At 35.3% G+C, this 17,681-nt stretch overlaps 1 protein-coding gene across 15 annotated transcripts in view; it reads right to left on the bottom strand.

Moving 5' to 3' along the window:
• Positions 1-17,681, bottom strand: part of DMD (dystrophin) — a 1,220,482-nt gene that overhangs the window by 273,888 nt on the left and 928,913 nt on the right. For all 15 annotated transcript variants that reach the window (XM_068686720.1, XM_068686803.1, XM_068686735.1 and 12 more), the window contains 2 exons: positions 8,794-9,005; positions 1,859-2,013 (listed from right to left, as the gene is read on the bottom strand). In XM_068686720.1, coding sequence (XP_068542821.1) covers positions 1,859-2,013; positions 8,794-9,005 — 367 coding nt within the window. The remainder of the gene's footprint in view (positions 1-1,858; positions 2,014-8,793; positions 9,006-17,681) is intronic.

Genomic DNA, 17,681 nt, shown 5'->3' with positions numbered 1-17,681 from the left:
TTGCAACATTTTTTTTTATTTTTCAAATTCCCAAATCACAGGAAGTCATGCAAATATTACATACAAAATATTAAAGTATTAGAAAGGTAGCAACAAAGCCATGCAGGCAAATAGTATGAAAATGTAGTTTTACAGTTACCTGCACGAGCTTAATCTTATCCTCCTGTTCTTCTAAAGACGAAATATCAACTCAGTCACCTAAGCATCTTTTTTTTTGGGGGGGGGGGGGGAGGGGACATAAAGCATCTACTATAGTAAATCATCAGACACTTGAACTGTGAACAATTCTGCAGGTTTTATAGAAGCCTGTAGAAGCTTGCAAGGACTTTCTTGAAGAATTGTAATCTGTTAGCCTAGTGCTCAGCTGCTTACATGCAACAATGGCAATTAGCACATTTAGACAGCATTAGACACACCTGCATCTCTGCTTGAACCATTAACATACTTAAAGATGCACTCTTAGCTATAATTGATACCTGAGTATCTACAGCAGCCACATGTAGAGTTGGACTTTACAAAGATATTTTACCAAATGGTGGCTGTAGTTCTACATAAAGACAAAAGCAAGTTACGTGAGTTCTCCAATCTAAGCATTCTAACCTGCTTGCATTGCCTACTCATGGGGAATAGTTTTAAGCATTAGACATACAACACTTCTTATCCAGGAAGGGTGAGAAACCCTCCAGCCAGTTTCTCAGATTGCAGATAGTAAAACCAGTAAGGCTAAAATGGCTACTGCTATGTAACAGCAGAAATGCAAGCAAATACTCATCATATGTTTTCACCAATTTCCTGGTTTAGTTCTTTATTAAAAAAAAAAAAAAAAAAGTCCTTCCAAATTATTATTATTATGTGGATTTTTTTCAGTGGACGTCAGTAGCATCTCTTATTTAAACAGGTTCTTAAGTCAGTGGCAAGTCTGATTCAGGGAAAATGGTGTCAAAATGACTCATTCATATGAATATTGACTTCATAAAAATTAAACGAAGAGCAGGAATAAATTTTAGTAGTTATCATTGGTTTAACTAACTTTCATTATGCAGGATCTTCTACATTTATTTTATATTTAACTAAACAAACTTTCCTGACCTTGTTCATAAACTTTAATTAAAAACATGTTAAAAACTAATTCAGTTCTAGTTTCAGTTATAGGCTATAAACTTAAGCCAAGATACTAAACTGATTAAAAAAACTTAGATTTAATTTTTACGTATCTCATCTAGTGTACAATGATGTAAAACCCTTTTACTACTACAAAGAAAGTCATTTTTATTCTGTAAAGTGCTCTGATTTTATAGATTGCATATTGGATGATTCACAATTTGGAGACAAGCTGCAAAAATTGCTTTTAGTAAGGAATTGGTATCTAAACCAAACGCTGCAAGACTGAAATGTAATCAAGAATGTGATCAAGGATCTAATAAAAACTTTCTTGACTATAGATTTACTTCAAAGCTACAGGATAACTTTTCTACCTCAAGACTGCTTCCTATCATTTTCAGTCTGTCATTTTCAGATTCAGTTTATGACTCCAGCAAAATCACTATAGTGACTGTGATGTAAAGATAGTATATCAAACATGATACACTTCATTTTAAATAGTTAAAATATATCACCTATCAACTAAAGTTAGCTGGCAACTGCTTATAGCTGAGGGAAATTGGCAGGAGGCAAAATGTTATATGAGCAAATTAAATGGCATTCCAAAGACATAGGCCTACAAAATATGACAGTCATTTTGCTTTACCTTTTTCATTATAACCATCTCGTTTTCAAATTTTTTTATCCTCTGTGATCTCCAACCAAAGCTGGACAATGAAGTTTAACAACAAACCTAATAGTAGAATTTATATCCTACCTCTTATTAATGGTAGCCCATGTTGTATTAATGTTATCTGTCATCAATTGTACTTTGCTGGTGTCATCTGCTGAATAATCACGCAGAAGCTTCAGTGCCATGTCATTCACCACATCTACATTTATTTGCCATTGTCGTATTTCTTTTGAAAATTGCTGAAGTGAAAAGGAAAAAAAAGGAATAAATATCAGTTTGTCATAAAATGATTACACACATACTATGTTTATTAGAAAAGGAGATGGACAAGTTATACCATCAATATGAAAAAAGAACAGAGGAAGGACTTCTTACTGATCAAGTCTTTCTAAATGTTTGAATTTTTTATAGGTATAAGACTATAAGACTATGGCTAATCTCTGAAGAGATAAGGCATCTGAATCCTAAAAGCCAAATAAAACATGGTAGCTCAAATTGATAAATAGCGAATGTTGATTGTTCTTTTCTGGGACATAAATAGATGGAGGCATTATTACATGTATATCTTCTATTTTTGATGTTGGATTATACCAAGATAGAAAATACAATGAAATACTATGTTCTATATAATTTTATTTTTTATCATGTGAAATTATACTAAGGTTTGGATGAATAATGCCTGGGCTTTCACTTTTTTATTTTTCTTAATTCTCTTACCAAATTGTTTATGTAATTAGTGCCACCTACTGGAACAGCACTAAATCTGCAGTACAGCAAAATTCTGGTACACCTATCAATATCTTTATAATGCTAATTTATTATTATTACTAGTAAGTAAGCTTTTTATATCTTCAACATTCCTTCCTTTCCTCTGCCCTGGCCCCACCTGGGCCAGCTGCCTTACTACAGCAGCAAGCCAGGAAATCTGGAATACTCGTTCAGCCAGAAACCAGACCCCATGCATCTCTCCCAGTAGTCTTTTTCCTCAGAGAAAATTTCCATATAAATGCACGGAAGCTGCATATTCAATCCATAATGTGTAACAACAAAATGAAAGAGATGAAAGAGCAAAGATCGATGGTCAACTTGTAGTTTTGTACTAGGCAAAGACTGCAACTAGGCAATCAATGGGACAACGCAAATGAAAAAAAGAAAAAAAAAAGGTTGAATTTGCCAATAGAAACACTAAATTGTATGTAAACATTAGAAGCTATCTAGCAAACAAACAAATAAAAGCCAAACAAACAGTAAGTCCTGACTTTCTTTATTGGTGTGCTTTAACACTTGAAATTTGGAAATCTCTGTGAAGAAAAATGCTTTTCCCTCTCATTTTCCCAAAGTGGCATTCCTCTTGAAATCCTGTTTTTATTCAGACAATGAATTCTCCACACAAAGCTGAACTAAAACATGCAATCCCTGATTAAACAGTCTAAATAAAAATGAGTACATTTGGAACATTTTGTGTGCTTATATTTTCATCTCAGAAAGTCTTAAGTTGATTTTGGCTAAGACTGGGACAGCAAGGGATCTGATTTTTACCAATCGAACATTAGGAGGAGCCTACTAGCTCTTTGAGAACCGTCTGAACATTATGGTTAATTGCAGTTAAGCTGAAACTGCCTAAACAGGTCTGTTACTCCTTCATGTTAAGTATGGAGTTATAGTCAGGAGAACTGATAATTGTATAGAAAATCACTAGCACTCCTTTGAAGAAGATAAAGGCAGGTGGTTGTTTTGAATAGTTTCTTATCTCAGCGCCTTCCCTGGCAGAATTATATATACTAAATACATAATTGCTAATATTTACATAATAAAATCTATAAAATCAAAAATAAATAAAACCTACAGAAATCATCATTTCAGGTTTGTAGAGTTTTTATAGCATGGATATTCTACAGTAAGGTCTATCCATCTTTAATACACACTACCTTTCTCTCTGTTTCACATTATGTATGCACACAGCTACTTTTTTCTAGCCAAAGTATTTCATCAGCCTGTTTGCTGCATTACATAGAAAAGTTACCACAACATTTTGTCTGTATTGTAAACTAATAGCCTGTAAATTTTACTTTGAAAATAAATTCTTTTTGCCCAGTTCCATGTAATGTTAATGACCTTATAAAACCTTCCAAAGCCAGTTTTATAATAAAAATACATAAAGATCCATTACAAGGCTATTTCCAAAAGTGTTGATTCTCACCATTAACTTCAACATTAATCCATTAACTTCCTGACATTACAACACTAGATCATCAATCAGGAAAAAAAAAAAAAAGATGAATATAGAGAGTTTTGTCGACAGAAACAATTTTTATTTTTTACTTTACTGGAAATTGGTACGCAATTTTTCACCAACTTTAAATAGTGCATGCCTTGTTTCAACTCTGCTCCTTGCACAGACACTGAGGACAAAGTGTTGTGGTAAACGTTTTAACTGTCCACCAGACACCCATTAACTCTAATCTTATATGACTGTAATGATTTTTTTAATGATTAAATTGGTAGCTTTTTTTTTTTTATATTATTATTCCTCCTTACTGTATTTTTAGCTCTCATTTATTCATTTATCTCTAAGCTACTTGGGAACGTTTGATTTTTTTGGGGGGTGGGGTGAGGTGTGGTGTTAGGTAGAGGGAAATGCTTCATTATCTTAGTTTCATTTCCACATTTTTATAAGCTTTATCTTTGTTTTGTCTGTGTCATCACTGGAATTTGCTGAGTTTATTAAAAGGCTTAAAGAATTAAGGCTATGCATTTATCATGTTACTTAAGTATAAATTTATTTTTAATTTTTAATTAGAAGGCACTAGTTGATGTTCTTATGAAGAAAGTCTGTATAATTAAGGATCCTTGATTAAAAACAAGGAATGAAATTAGAGATGGGCTTTTCTCTACCCCAGGATTGCCCAGTGGAACAAAACAAACTATGCAGAGAAGTTCAAGTATTGCAGTATGTATATACAGGAATGTCCAGCTTCGAGCATGTAAATTCCCACACCACACCAGGTAATATATTACAAATCTGGAAAATCAAGCTGTCTTCCTGTCCTTTTACAATATATTTATAGCACATTTTATTTATATACTTAAATTATTATTTTTTTTTCCATTAAGGACTTCTATTTCAGTGTCTGCATCATACTGATAACATTATCTTGATTGTTAATAGTTTTACTGAAATGAAAGCAGTTTGCTGTCAGCCCTGGAATAACAAAAATCGACAGGATGCTGAGACTTTCAAACTATATTGGTATACATAAAGTGCTAAAAGAGTACCCAGTAACATTTCAAGGAAAGGTTAAATTAGCTAGAGTTAACCTTCTAGTCCCTTCATCCCCTGCCCACCAAAACAGAAAAGGATGAGGGATAAACAAGGTATAAACATGGGCTATGCCAGTGGAAGGCTGCTTGGTGTCTGAGTCCCAACAGAGGATGTCACCAGGCTGCTCCTCAGTTTCTTATTTAGGCAACCAGGAAGAAGGTGGTCAGTGAAGGAAAGAAAGGAAACCTTATCTCCATCCTTCTTCTGCTTCACTTTGGCCATCCTAGCTAAAATGATTCACAGAGAAAAGAAGTCTCTCAGTCTCTCATAGCTTTTACGAAAACAAAGCACCAAGGAGAGTGCTAGTAATCCTAACAGGGTGGTATTTTTTTAAAAAAAACAAACAAAAAAACAAACAAACAAAAAAAACTTAAGCTCAGTATTATATTAAGAAGAATAAATTAGTTTTCCACTAGCTTATGTTCAGATTATTTGGAGACTGAAGAGCTGAAGTGTGCTATGTGTACATATATAACCTTCAGCCTGCTGAGTTAACCATCTGCAGTTATCACTGAATAAACAATAATAAACTTAATTTTTAATGGGTAAAAACTCTCACTGGCCAGAATGCCATATTCTGATTCTCCATACCTAACCCCATTCATTATTTAGTTCTTGAATATGAAACTAAAAAAGAAAGAGAAAAAAAAAAATGCATTATTCCTCAGCAAATTAGCTCTGAATTAACTTGTCTCAAATAAATAATATTTTTAGAGGCTACACTGGTTACTTTCAAACGTCAGTAATGCATGTCAAATTGTATTAAAAAACATCACTGAGCAAATATACAATACAGATTTTTGTTTTATGCTGGTATTGTAAAAAATAAAAATAATCAAAAGAGGAGTATTGCTGAGTGCCTGCCCATTTACTCATGCATAAGGATGCATTAACAGAAAAGCATTAACACAAGCACTGACCCAAAGTTCATTCAGAGCAGAGGGGAATTTTTGCATTGGCTCAGCTGTCTTTAGGCAGACCTACAATGTTTAACAAAAATCAGAACAACACTTTTTTGTGACTACTTTCTCACACCAAACTGTGCAGAGATATGAAGCTGACAAAATGAATATGTCTGAAGAATTTATATAAGACTCACACTGACCTCTCTCTTTCTCTCAACGAAAATGAGTAGAAATGACAGCTTTGTTTTCATCAGTGTAACAGCAAGCCAAAAGACAGTATACTTGCTCTAGTTATTCAGGGGACAACATCAAAATATGTGTTTGGCACAGCAGCCTGGAAAACATTTATTTTGAGGACTTGATATATTTCTGGGTCCTTCAGTTTTGATACTAGTAGACAGAAGAAATATAAAGCTGCTAAACTCGAATAAGATTTCCGTTTTACTTAGAATTCATGACCCTTTATTTCAAGCATGAACACAACAGCTGATGCTGTCACATTTGAGAAGCTTTCATGATGGATTTGTCACAATAGGAATTACTGGCAGACAAAGATAATTGCCCTACGAAGACTTGTGAAAAAAAATAAAACTAAAAAAAAATTAAAAAAAAAAAAAGGAACCAAATTAAAGAAAATGAAGAGGCTCAAAGATAGAGGTGAATATTTTTCAGACTTGTGGGAGAGAGGAAGAGAGGATAGGCAAAATTAAACAAATGAATGTAAACAACCCTGGAACAGTAGAGCCAGTGGATGTTCATATCATCACAAGGGCAGTCATATTATGTCAGACTAACTGTAAGCTTGACCAACTTTAACAGTCACACTATAATTATAGTCTAAGATCTGTAACTGGCTACAGCATGTAACATTAAATTAAGACTGGGACAGGCATTGCATAATGTACTGATAACCTGACTGTTACTTCTCTTCTGCAGAAGTGAAAAGAATTTACAGATATTCTTTCAAAAACTCTGTGTATGGATAAAGATACATTCTATGAATGCATATACTAGTATACTTTCTCTGTAGCCTGGGAGATGGAGGAGAAAAAGAGCATATTCTTTTTCTCCATGACATATGTTGATCCAAAAAAAACATGACTTTTCATAAAGCATACTCGTTTAGATGATCCTCACCTAAATCTCACATATGCTTGTAAAAAAAATTGCACATAAAATTCATTCCTAAAACAACATTTTCAGTTGTTTTCTTAGTTACATAATTTGTGCTTGAGACATGAGACACTCCAACACATGTGACATAAGACTACACAAACCACTTTTTCAATAATTGAGTCTTTGCAGAGCTGGGACACTGACTTTGACGCTTTTTTTTTTTTTTTTTTTCTTCTCCTTAAACAAAACACTGGGCAGAAGCCAGAACTCCATCTCTGCAGAAAGACAGTGACAAATGGGAATCCTCTATGTAGAATGATAGTATACATAATTTCTAACTCTTTACAATATATTGGTGAGTGATTACTCTTGTTTACCATAATCCACACTTCCTAAGCAATGACCTTAATCTTAAATAAGAAAACTTAAACACTTCCCAGCCCTAAAGCAAGAAGATGATGAAAGTTTTTATTCTTCCTACAGGCAAACGGACAAGAAGAAAAAAAAAAAAAAAAAAAAGAAAAAGAAAAAAAACAGATTTTGTATCCACTTGTTGATGAGGACCTCACCTCACTATTCTTCACAGTGGTTTATCACCATTCATCTGGGCAAAAAAGACTGATCAAGTCCACAAACTTTAACTAAATAACAGAGTTCTAGGAGTTAAAAAGTAATAATAATAATCTGGAGGGCAGGAGAGGAGAACATACCAGAAAATATTTGTGTAACTATTCTGCCAAATAACTAAAATGTAACGCTCCATTACCATGGAGGCAGGACCCATGTTAAGAGGCTGATCAACTGGTTGGTTTCAATCTTGTTTTTCCCCAACCAGAAAATGAGATACGATTAATCTGAAACAGCTGTTCTCAAAATTTATTCATAAGGAATGTCACCAAAGTATGACTATTTCCTTATCAAGAAACTTACAAGCTGATGCAAGAGTTTGGGCATATCTGCATTGTTACTTGAGGTACCGCTCAGCTATGTTCACTGAGGTGCACATTTTAGCACCAAACATTTGACAATATATGTGGCTAAATACATAAAACCAGCTATTTCTTTTTTTTTTTTTTTTTCTAATTTATTTATTTTTATTTAATCGTATTTCTTTCTATTTCATAACTCTACAAAGCTTGAACCCAGTGAGAGCATCTTGGTGCAAGTCTAAAATACCTGATTTTTAAGGCATCCACATAGGTTGGTACATATTTTCCTTTTCTTTACTTTTTAAAACTACCTTCAGGCAACCTGTACAACTTCATTGTCAATGCAGACAAATGCCAATACTACAGGATTTCCCAATCTGCAGTGCCAGTGCCTCAGCTAAGGCTGCTCTATAGAAAAGATGAGAAATACTTGTACTGAAGAGGTAGGTTTTTTGTTTGTTCATTTGTTTGTTTTCCCGTGAGATCATCCAGCTATTTCCTATGATTGATAACATCATGTTCATTCAAGAATTATGTAATACCCATTTTAAACTTAGTAAATTAATTTCTTACAAATGTGTGTTGGAAATGGGAAGGGATAAAGGATTTGTCTACAATGTGTACTGTTTGATACTTAGAGGACATTTTCTTTAAAAATCTAGTTAACTTAAACAGAAATATTTTCAATCACTTATTAACATTTTGATTATTTATCTTCAAGTTAAATTCCTAGTTTTTAATAGTGACCTTAAGCTCAGTGTTCTGCTTTTTCAGAGCTTCCACGGTGTAGGAAATTTCTTTCCACGACTCAAGCTTATTTTTCGCTTGTTCAAGAACCTGCTCAGCTTCTCGTTTAGCTTCTAGCCACTGTGTTGAATCCTTTGACATCTCATGAAGCTGCTGTCTCCGGCTTTGGAGGTATCCATGCACTTCATCCCACTGGCTCTGTATCTTTTCAACTGGTGAAACACAAAGGGAAAACAAAAGCTGAGTCACTTAAAAGCCTTTTTTTTGTGTGTGTGTTGAGTAAATATTTCTAGAATTGACCATATTAGAGAGCTCTTGTACTTATTGGCTGTAACTGCAACTAAGTTCATTTTAATAACAGAAAAACTGTTCTGGGACACAGTATGATACTTTCGTGCACATCATGTGTTTTGATATATATGGAGATAGGAATTCCAGGTTCATGACTCAAAAAAACATTAAGAAACAGGATCGCATTTGAGAATTTGAGAAAAAGGAGCAGCAATCATCTTTCATTCTTACCAAACCAACTCAAGGTTTAATAATTTTGAAGAACAAGTCCTTTATGGACTTTGCTCTACAGTTACCTTAAAGGAGGCTAGAGCAAGGTAGGGATCGGTCTCTTCTCTGTCAGTCTAGGGATAGGTCTCTTTCTTATCCCTAAGTGATAAGAAAGGAAATGCCCTCAAGTTGCACCAGGGGAGGTTTAGGTTGGATATTTGGAAAAAGTTTCTTCACTGAAAGGCTTGTGAAATAGTGGAACAGGCTGCCTAGGGAAGCAGTTGAGTCACTATCCCTAGAGGTCTTCAAAAAAAATGTAGATGTAAAGTTTAGTGGCATGGTTGGGCTTGGCAGTGCTAGGTTAAAGTTTGGATCAGATGATCTTAGAGATCTTTTCCAACCTAAATGATGCTATGATTCAGTAATTTTCTTTAAAGATTTGTTGCAAGATATAATTAATGGCAATATTTCTTAATTCATGAAGGCAAATGTTAGCAGAATGCAAAGGCTGTCTAAAATCTTTCTCATGTGTTCATGTTAATTATAAAATATGGACAAGGTTTTCCACTATTTGAAAAAAATCTGATCCTGGGGAACCCAACAATCACTGGAATCACTGATAGTGTTGGCTAACATCTGGAACCAGATTACTCCATAGTAGCACAGCAAATCTGCTGTGTAAAGCATCAGGGGACCTAGTCTTCCAATCAGTCAAGACTTAGTCTTTCAAACATATTTGTCTAAAAGAAATAGCAAAAATGTACAAACAATAAAAAAACGCTCTACATGAAGAAATAGGTGCACTTTATTTTATTCTATTTCCTGAGTTTAGTCAGCACTAAACTAAACTGCCTCACTACACTAAAAATTCATAGGCCTTCTAGGGAAGGGAAACAGAAATTCCTAGAGTAATAAGTTATCATTGAATTGTTGACACAACACCACATCTCTCATTGCATGGTTGATTCCAGAGTGATGGAGGCTAAAGACTAAAGAGGTGAGAAAAGCTTCAGCAGGAAAGAGATGTCCACCTAACAGTGCTCTTCCTTCTTCTGTAGGAATAGATAAAGATAGACATAGCTGATGTTTAGAGTAAGAGAAGAAAGCTTTCAGCATCCCCTGCTCAAGCCTATGGACAAAAACTGTGAGTAAGCATGGCAGCATGTTTAAGTCAAAGAAAATTGAATACGAACTGAAGAAACAAAATGGGAAGACATGAAACACAAACAGACCAAATGAAGGGTAAGCCTAAGGCCCAAATACATAAATTTAATCTGAAGCAAATCTAACTCTCATTTTAGAAAGCAGTATATGAATGTCACAAAACAACTCATTTCTATGCCATATCTGTATAGTAGATTTCTGCTTTAAGCTTTTGGGCATGCCTAAAACAGCAAAGAGATTGTGGACTAGTGTAAGTGTGAACAACAGAAGAATTCTGAACTGCTCTAATAAAATCATGGGGCCATATGAAAGCATGTGGCCTAAGGGTTGTGCCGAAGGTTTAATGTACAAAGAGTGCTCAAATACCTTCCACAGTTTCACTAGCATATAGGCAATAACAGCCATCTATTTCTTGCAGATAACTACCCAAGCTCCTCTCCCCATATACTCCGAGACATGCAGTATGTTATCTTGTAGTTCCTGACAGCCTGGAGATTTTGGTCAATGGAGCTCACAAAAGTATAATAGCTTACTTCTGTCAGTTGTCTATGATGGAGCTACGAAAATCCCACCTATTTTTGCTTTATTATAACCTTGTTTTGTTGTTGTTGTGTATGTGTGTCTTTTCTTTAAGAGTGAATGAAAACTCTGTTGCAGGACTCACTCAAAAGAATATTGGGTCTACAACAATATTAATTCATTATAACAGCTGCTCTAAATTTATTTTCTCATGACATTTGTACCTAAGTAAGACATGTTTGAAGTCCTTCTCTAAGAGACTGTGCTATTCTCAACAAGATTATTATGTACCATGGATGATTATGAGTATCATGTACCATGGTCCTATGACCAGTTCTCCCACCCAAGAGGGGAATCGGGCTGTGTTACAAAAGATATATTTAGGACATCTCAGGAGCCCGATTATACAAGCAACTGAATATACAGGCTCTAAATCTATGAAACACATTTCCTTGTGAAATACTTAGATTATCTCCCTCAAAAATGTAAAAGAAAAGCATCTGATATGGAAACTCAACAAATTTAGTTAAAAAATGCATATATATTAAAAGAAAAATAACATACTTAATAGTATGGCTTTCTTAGAGATTTGAGGTTAAAAGTTCAGGAAGTAATTAGATAATCTGAACAAAATAAATATAACAACTTTGTTTTCTTGAACCAGTGAGTGACCAAACCCATTTAACAAAGTACTGCAAGCTAACCACACCACAACATCAACAGAACTAATTCGGTCTTTCCAAGCTAGATTATACCAAACAGTGAAGTACTATGTAACACAAAATATGCAGAGATCTTCATATCAGAGAGACCTTTACAACTATGACAACATTCTTTAATGAATGACATAAGAATCCCTTCATTACAGCAAGTTCACATCTTCTAAACAATGCTCTCATTTGTATGTGGACCCTTGATTTGTTTTTGAGTAACAGAAAAAACAACAACAAAAACACCTCTAAAGCTGAAAATATGGGAATATGAGAATTCATTTCCAAAACATACTGAAAAAACACTCAATCAGTGTCTCTTCAGGATATATTTTGCTCTCTAGTGGGCTGTTTCACACAGAAGGAAATACCACTTACAGATTTATGCACTTACAGATTTATGTTGAACAAAAAAGTTCAGAAAATCCAGTCTGAGTATTTATTGTGTTAGAAGTGATCACATCAACCTGCAAACCACTCACCTGCAGCCAGTGAGTTACTGACTGCAGATGAGAAGGATTTGAGAGATGCTATTAAAAATGTAGTTGGACAGTAAAAGAGATTTTAAAAGAATTCTGAATGCCATGTGTCTCAGTGCAAGGACACTGGAACATACAAAAGTCTTTCTCTGACTGGCTGCTGGCAGCAACACATTGATGATGATAAAATGAAAAAGAAAAAATATTAAGAGTATTTTACATGATAGCAATGAGGAACCTCAAAACTGAGTTTTGTCTGCCTACAGCCTTGTTATTTCTGCTGTGAGAATCTAGCAAAACCCTGAAGGGTCCAATGAATACATGGGATTCAGCGGAGGGAAAAGAATTTGTTAAAGATTTCAATCATTCTTATCTAGAACCATGGAAACAGCTCTAGAAATAAGAAACAGACTTTTAAAAACAATCATAAAAGAATCAATGGCATGTGAAGCAGCTGGTCCAAAAAAGGATTTGCGCAAATCTTGGAGAAATAAATAAAATTGATCACTACTTCCCGCCCTGAATTTAAGGTCTTCAATAAGTAATGATCTATATAAGAACACAAATTACATAAAGCAAAAACATGCTCACGTACAAAAAAAGCTGTTGCAGAGACCACAAAAAATTCTGAAACCTAAATATGAATATTCAATATGGCTAAAAAGTAAGCTTTTGTCGGAAAAGATAATGTAATTGTTCTGTTTGTACTCTGGATCACAATTGAAAATTACTGAGCCCAGACTCAGATGTTTATCTTCTGTGCCATTGCACCTACATACTGTGATGACTACACATTGAAAATATCTAGATAGACAGAATGAATGTGGCTCCATGTGCACTATTAAAATCACTGAAGTGAAGGGACTTAAAATAATTAGTAACAATGACAAAATCCTTTTTGTCTCACAGTTCAGTAGTTTCTGAAGCACCTCTGTTTACATTGTTTATTACTCTTAAGTTCTGTGCCTCCAACATTTCAAAAACTCTCTTTAATAGTGTAGCACTCTTCTGTATCTATTTTTCTTCTTTTTACTATCTATTTAATTATTTAACTTTGGCAGCAGCACAGTATCTTTATTGTAAGAATCAGTATTTGAAACTATCTCAAAAGGATTCTTAATGATTCAGTACAGCATTTATTTACCAGTCAATCTGCAAAGTGGGAATCTGGAAAAAAAATAATAAAAGATAGCATTTTCTATACAGAATTAAGGAAATGTAAAAGTTGTTTTATCGATCGATGCAACCATTTACACATATATTACACGATGCAACCATTACATAAACATATATATTAATAAAAGTAATTGTACTGGGTTTGGCTGGAATGTTAACTTTCCCTGCAGCAGCCCATACATTGCTCTGCACTTGTAGCTAGAAGAGCAGTGTTATCACACCAGTGTTGTGTCTACTGCTGAGCAGTGCTGGCACCGCATCAGGACTATCTAACCCTCATAGGGGGTGGGCAAAAAAAAGTGAGAAAATAAACATCACCAGGGCAGCTGACCTAAACCAACCAAAGGGATATTCCATACTATATGATGTCACACTCAGCAAATAAAAGGTGGAAAATGGAAGAAGAGGGGAGGGTTGGGCTCTCATGAAAACGTCAGTCTTCCTCCTGAACACCAGCTACATGTGTTGAGGCCTTGTTTCAAGGACGTGGTCAATCATCGATCATTTGTGGAAAGTAGAGAATAATTTCTTTCCTCTGCACTTCCACATAGCCTTTGTCTTGTTTTTTTTTTTTGTCTTTTTTTCCTTTCCCCCTCTCTTTTCTCCTTCCCTGCCCCCCCCCAACCTTTTTTTTCCCTTTAGTTAAATTGCTTAGTTAATAATAATCTTTCCTTAGTATTTTTTTTCCTTTAATTAAATTATCCTTATCTCAACCCATGAGTTGTTCTTTACTTTACTTCTTCCTGTCCTCATCTAAGGAGTGGGAGTGAGAGAGTAGTTGTGGTGTTTAGCTGCCTAGCACGGTAAAACCACCACAGTAATAAACATAGTATTTGACAATCAGCAAATCTAAAGTATCAGAAAGACAAAATACATACAACAAGCAGAAATATTTAAACATTGCTTAAAATCACTACCAAGTTCAAAACTACCATTAGCATCTTACAGTTATAAATTAATTTTATAGCTATTCTTACAGCCACCACCAATGGTAAATTCAACAAAATATACAAAAGTAGTCATAGTATGCTTAGTTATATAAGTCAGAAAAACAATTTGCTAGTAAACTGTCCAAGAAATATGTTATATGAATTAAATCTGGTGGGACCTTTTCCACTTGAAGTTATTTCCAAGCCATACTTTTCCTAATCACAGTGTTCCAGCTGAAGTCCTCATTTTATTCCCCATCCACCAGTTTTGCACTAGCTCACAGTAAAGTATCCCTTCATGGCTCCAGCTGCTCCCAGTCCAACACAAGTCCCTCAAACAAATCATTTAGAGACATTCTACCAGTATGTAATTTCAAGGTTACTATTCAATTCTTTTTTTTTTTTTTCATTGCTACTGTTCACTAGCTTTTCAATATCAATCATATCACTAAGATGGACAAAAGAAATTCTGCTGAATTGTACACAGGTTTACTAAGTTATTAGAAGTAAGAACAAAGCAAAAAAAAAACTGCATTTAAAGCAATCAAATGTGAGATTACTACTTTACAATCTGGTTATCATTGCTTTAGTATATTGAAAAAAGAACAGTCATGATCAAGGTGGTGGCTGGTTTAAAATTGTTTTGTTTATTTACAGAATTTTGTTATTCTTTCTTTTAATACACTAGGTATAGTAGAGAAACAACAAAAATAACTCTTGTAACCTCTCTTAAGAGTTCCTATTATTGATGAAATATAACTCTCCTCCCTGAGAAACTTTACTCTCCTTGGTTTTTAATACAATAGCAGTGGAAACAACAGAAAAGAAGTCTGAGAAGGAGCTGTCAGTTACAGGAGAAATAAGATTCACTTTACTGTAGGTTATATTTAGCGTATGCAAAGACGAAAAAAGCAATCATTCCACTCCAGTTAGATAAGTACATTAAATCCAGTATAACAAAAAAAAAAAAAAAAAAAAAAAAAGTGAGCAATTAAATGAATAGCAACAGAATCTGCAAAGTAGAAAACTTTTGTTTTCCTTGTCCAACAAATTAGCCTAAACTGCTCTCATTTTGCTCTGTAGGGGAGTGCTTTCCAAAAGCATTGTTGTCGATATATTGACCTTTTTCTCCAAAAGCAATATGTTCACTGTAGGTTCACATACTTGAAGACTAGAGGGACTAATATAGTTAAGTAATCTGACCTCCTGCAGAATATAAGTATATAACAAGAAGAATTATGGACAGTTATAATTCATGTTACCAAAATAAGTTACTGATGCATTGATGTTCCTTAGCTGAAAAAATGATAATCAATTCATATGCATCTGTGTTTATATTTACTTATACCTTGCAACAATGATAATGATGAAAATACACACTCAGCTTGAAATCCAGCCAATTCTGGAAAATGACTTATGAATAATTTCATATTTTTGTCGTAATCTCCTGAGCTTTAAACCCCCTCCTTTGCAGCAATATGAAACACCTCATGCACTGAAAGAAAAATGAGTATCTGAGGTTTTCATTATTAGGGGAGTGAATAGCCTTTAAACATGACAGCCTTACAGAATGGGCTGCCACTGCTAAACAGAATGAAAATATGAAGAAAAAAAAAGTTTTACGTTCTTTGTCAACTGTAAGAACTTCAGTTGTCAATGTAAGTATAGCAGTTTAAAAAAATGGTGCATGAAGTTGTTGTACTGCATTGACAAAATGCTGCTACAGAGCTGGAGACAGCCCTGAGCTAAATGTGGTCTGCATGACTGCAAGTACAACGCATCACATGACGGTGCATGTACCACACAACACTATAAGTAGAAGACAGCAAGGCATGGTATGAGAAGCTAAAATGAGTACTTTGAGACTGTAATATTAGCAAATGCTGAAAACATAAACAAATAATAAGTGTAGGTGTTTAAGGAAGACAGGCTAAAACCAGCCCAAGACCATCAATGATACTGGTTGCCCGGGAAGTATACTACCTCAGCTTCAAAGTTGCCTGTATAAGTAATTTTTAAATCCTATGCTATCCCTAAAAATTACTCCTATTTCTTCCTGGAGTTTAAGTCCTTTACAAATTTGCTTTCAAAGACAAGTATGTATTTTAAGCAAAGAACAACTCATGGGTTGAGATAAGGATAATTTAATTAAAGGAAAAAAAAATTAATGAAAGATTATTATTAACTAACCAATTTGACTAAAGTGAAATAAAAAGGGAAAGGGGAAAAGGGAGTGGGAAAGGGAAAATAAAAAAAGGGAGGAAAACAAACAAATAAAACAAATGAAGGCTATGTGGAAGTGCAGAGGAAAGAAATTACTTTCTTCCCACAAAATGAGCAATGATTGACCACGTCCTTGAAGCAGGGCCTCAACACATGTAGCTGGTGTTTGGGAGGAGGACCCACGTTTTCACAACAAGAGCCCACCCCCTCCTCACTTCTTCCTGTTTCCACCTTTTATTGCCGAGTGTGACATCATATAGTATGGAATATCCCTTTGGTTGGTTTAGGTCAGTTGCCCTGGTGATGTTTCTCTTCTCACTTTTTGCCCACCCCCTATGAGGGTTAGAGAGAGGCCCGATGCTGTGCCAGCACTGCTCAGCAGTAGACACAACACTGGTGTGATAACACGGTTGTTCCAGCTACAAGTGCAGAGTACAGCACTGTATGGGCTGCTGCAGGGAAAGTTAACATCCCAGCCAGACCCAGTAGGCTTGTTAGGCAGGACCTGCAACTCATGAACCCATGCTGGCTGGGACCAATGACTGCATTGTCCCCCAGGTGCACCTCAATAACTTCAAGAATCATCTTCTCCATAATTTTACCAGGCACTGACATGAGACTGACAGGCCTGTAATTGCTAGGGTCTTCTTTCTTACCCTTCTTGAAAATTGGCACAACATTTGCCAGCTTCCAGTCTACTGGGACCTCTCCAGATTCCCAAGATCATTGAAAAATAATTGAGAGAGGTCCCACGATGACACCAGCCAGCTCTTTAAGCACCCTGGGATGGATCTCATCCAGACCCATGGACGTGCACGGATCCAGGTGGAGCAGCAAATCCCGCATACATTCAGGGTCAGTTGGGAGTTTGTCATTCCCACTGTCATGGTCCTCCCATTCAGGGCACCTGGGGTCCCGAAGCCCATCATCAGCATTGAAGACAGAGGTGAAGAAGGCATTAAACTTCTCTGCTTTGCCTATGTCATTGTCTGTGAGGAGACCTTCCCCATCAAGTAGCGGACCTATGCTTTCTTTGGTTCTCCTTTTTCTGTTAACATATCTAAAAAAAAAAAACTTTTTTACTGTCTGTAGTGGGTTTACGTGGCAAGGTTTGGTAGCAGGGGGCCATAGGGGTGGTTTCTGTGAGAAAGATCTAGAAGCCGCCCCATGTTTGGGAAGGGCCCCAT

This window comes from Anas acuta, chromosome 1 (genome assembly GCF_963932015.1).
Source record: "Anas acuta chromosome 1, bAnaAcu1.1, whole genome shotgun sequence".
NCBI lineage: Eukaryota > Metazoa > Chordata > Aves > Anseriformes > Anatidae > Anas > Anas acuta.
Note: the sequence above shows the minus strand (reverse complement) of the source record. Positions and strands in the feature narration are given on the sequence as shown.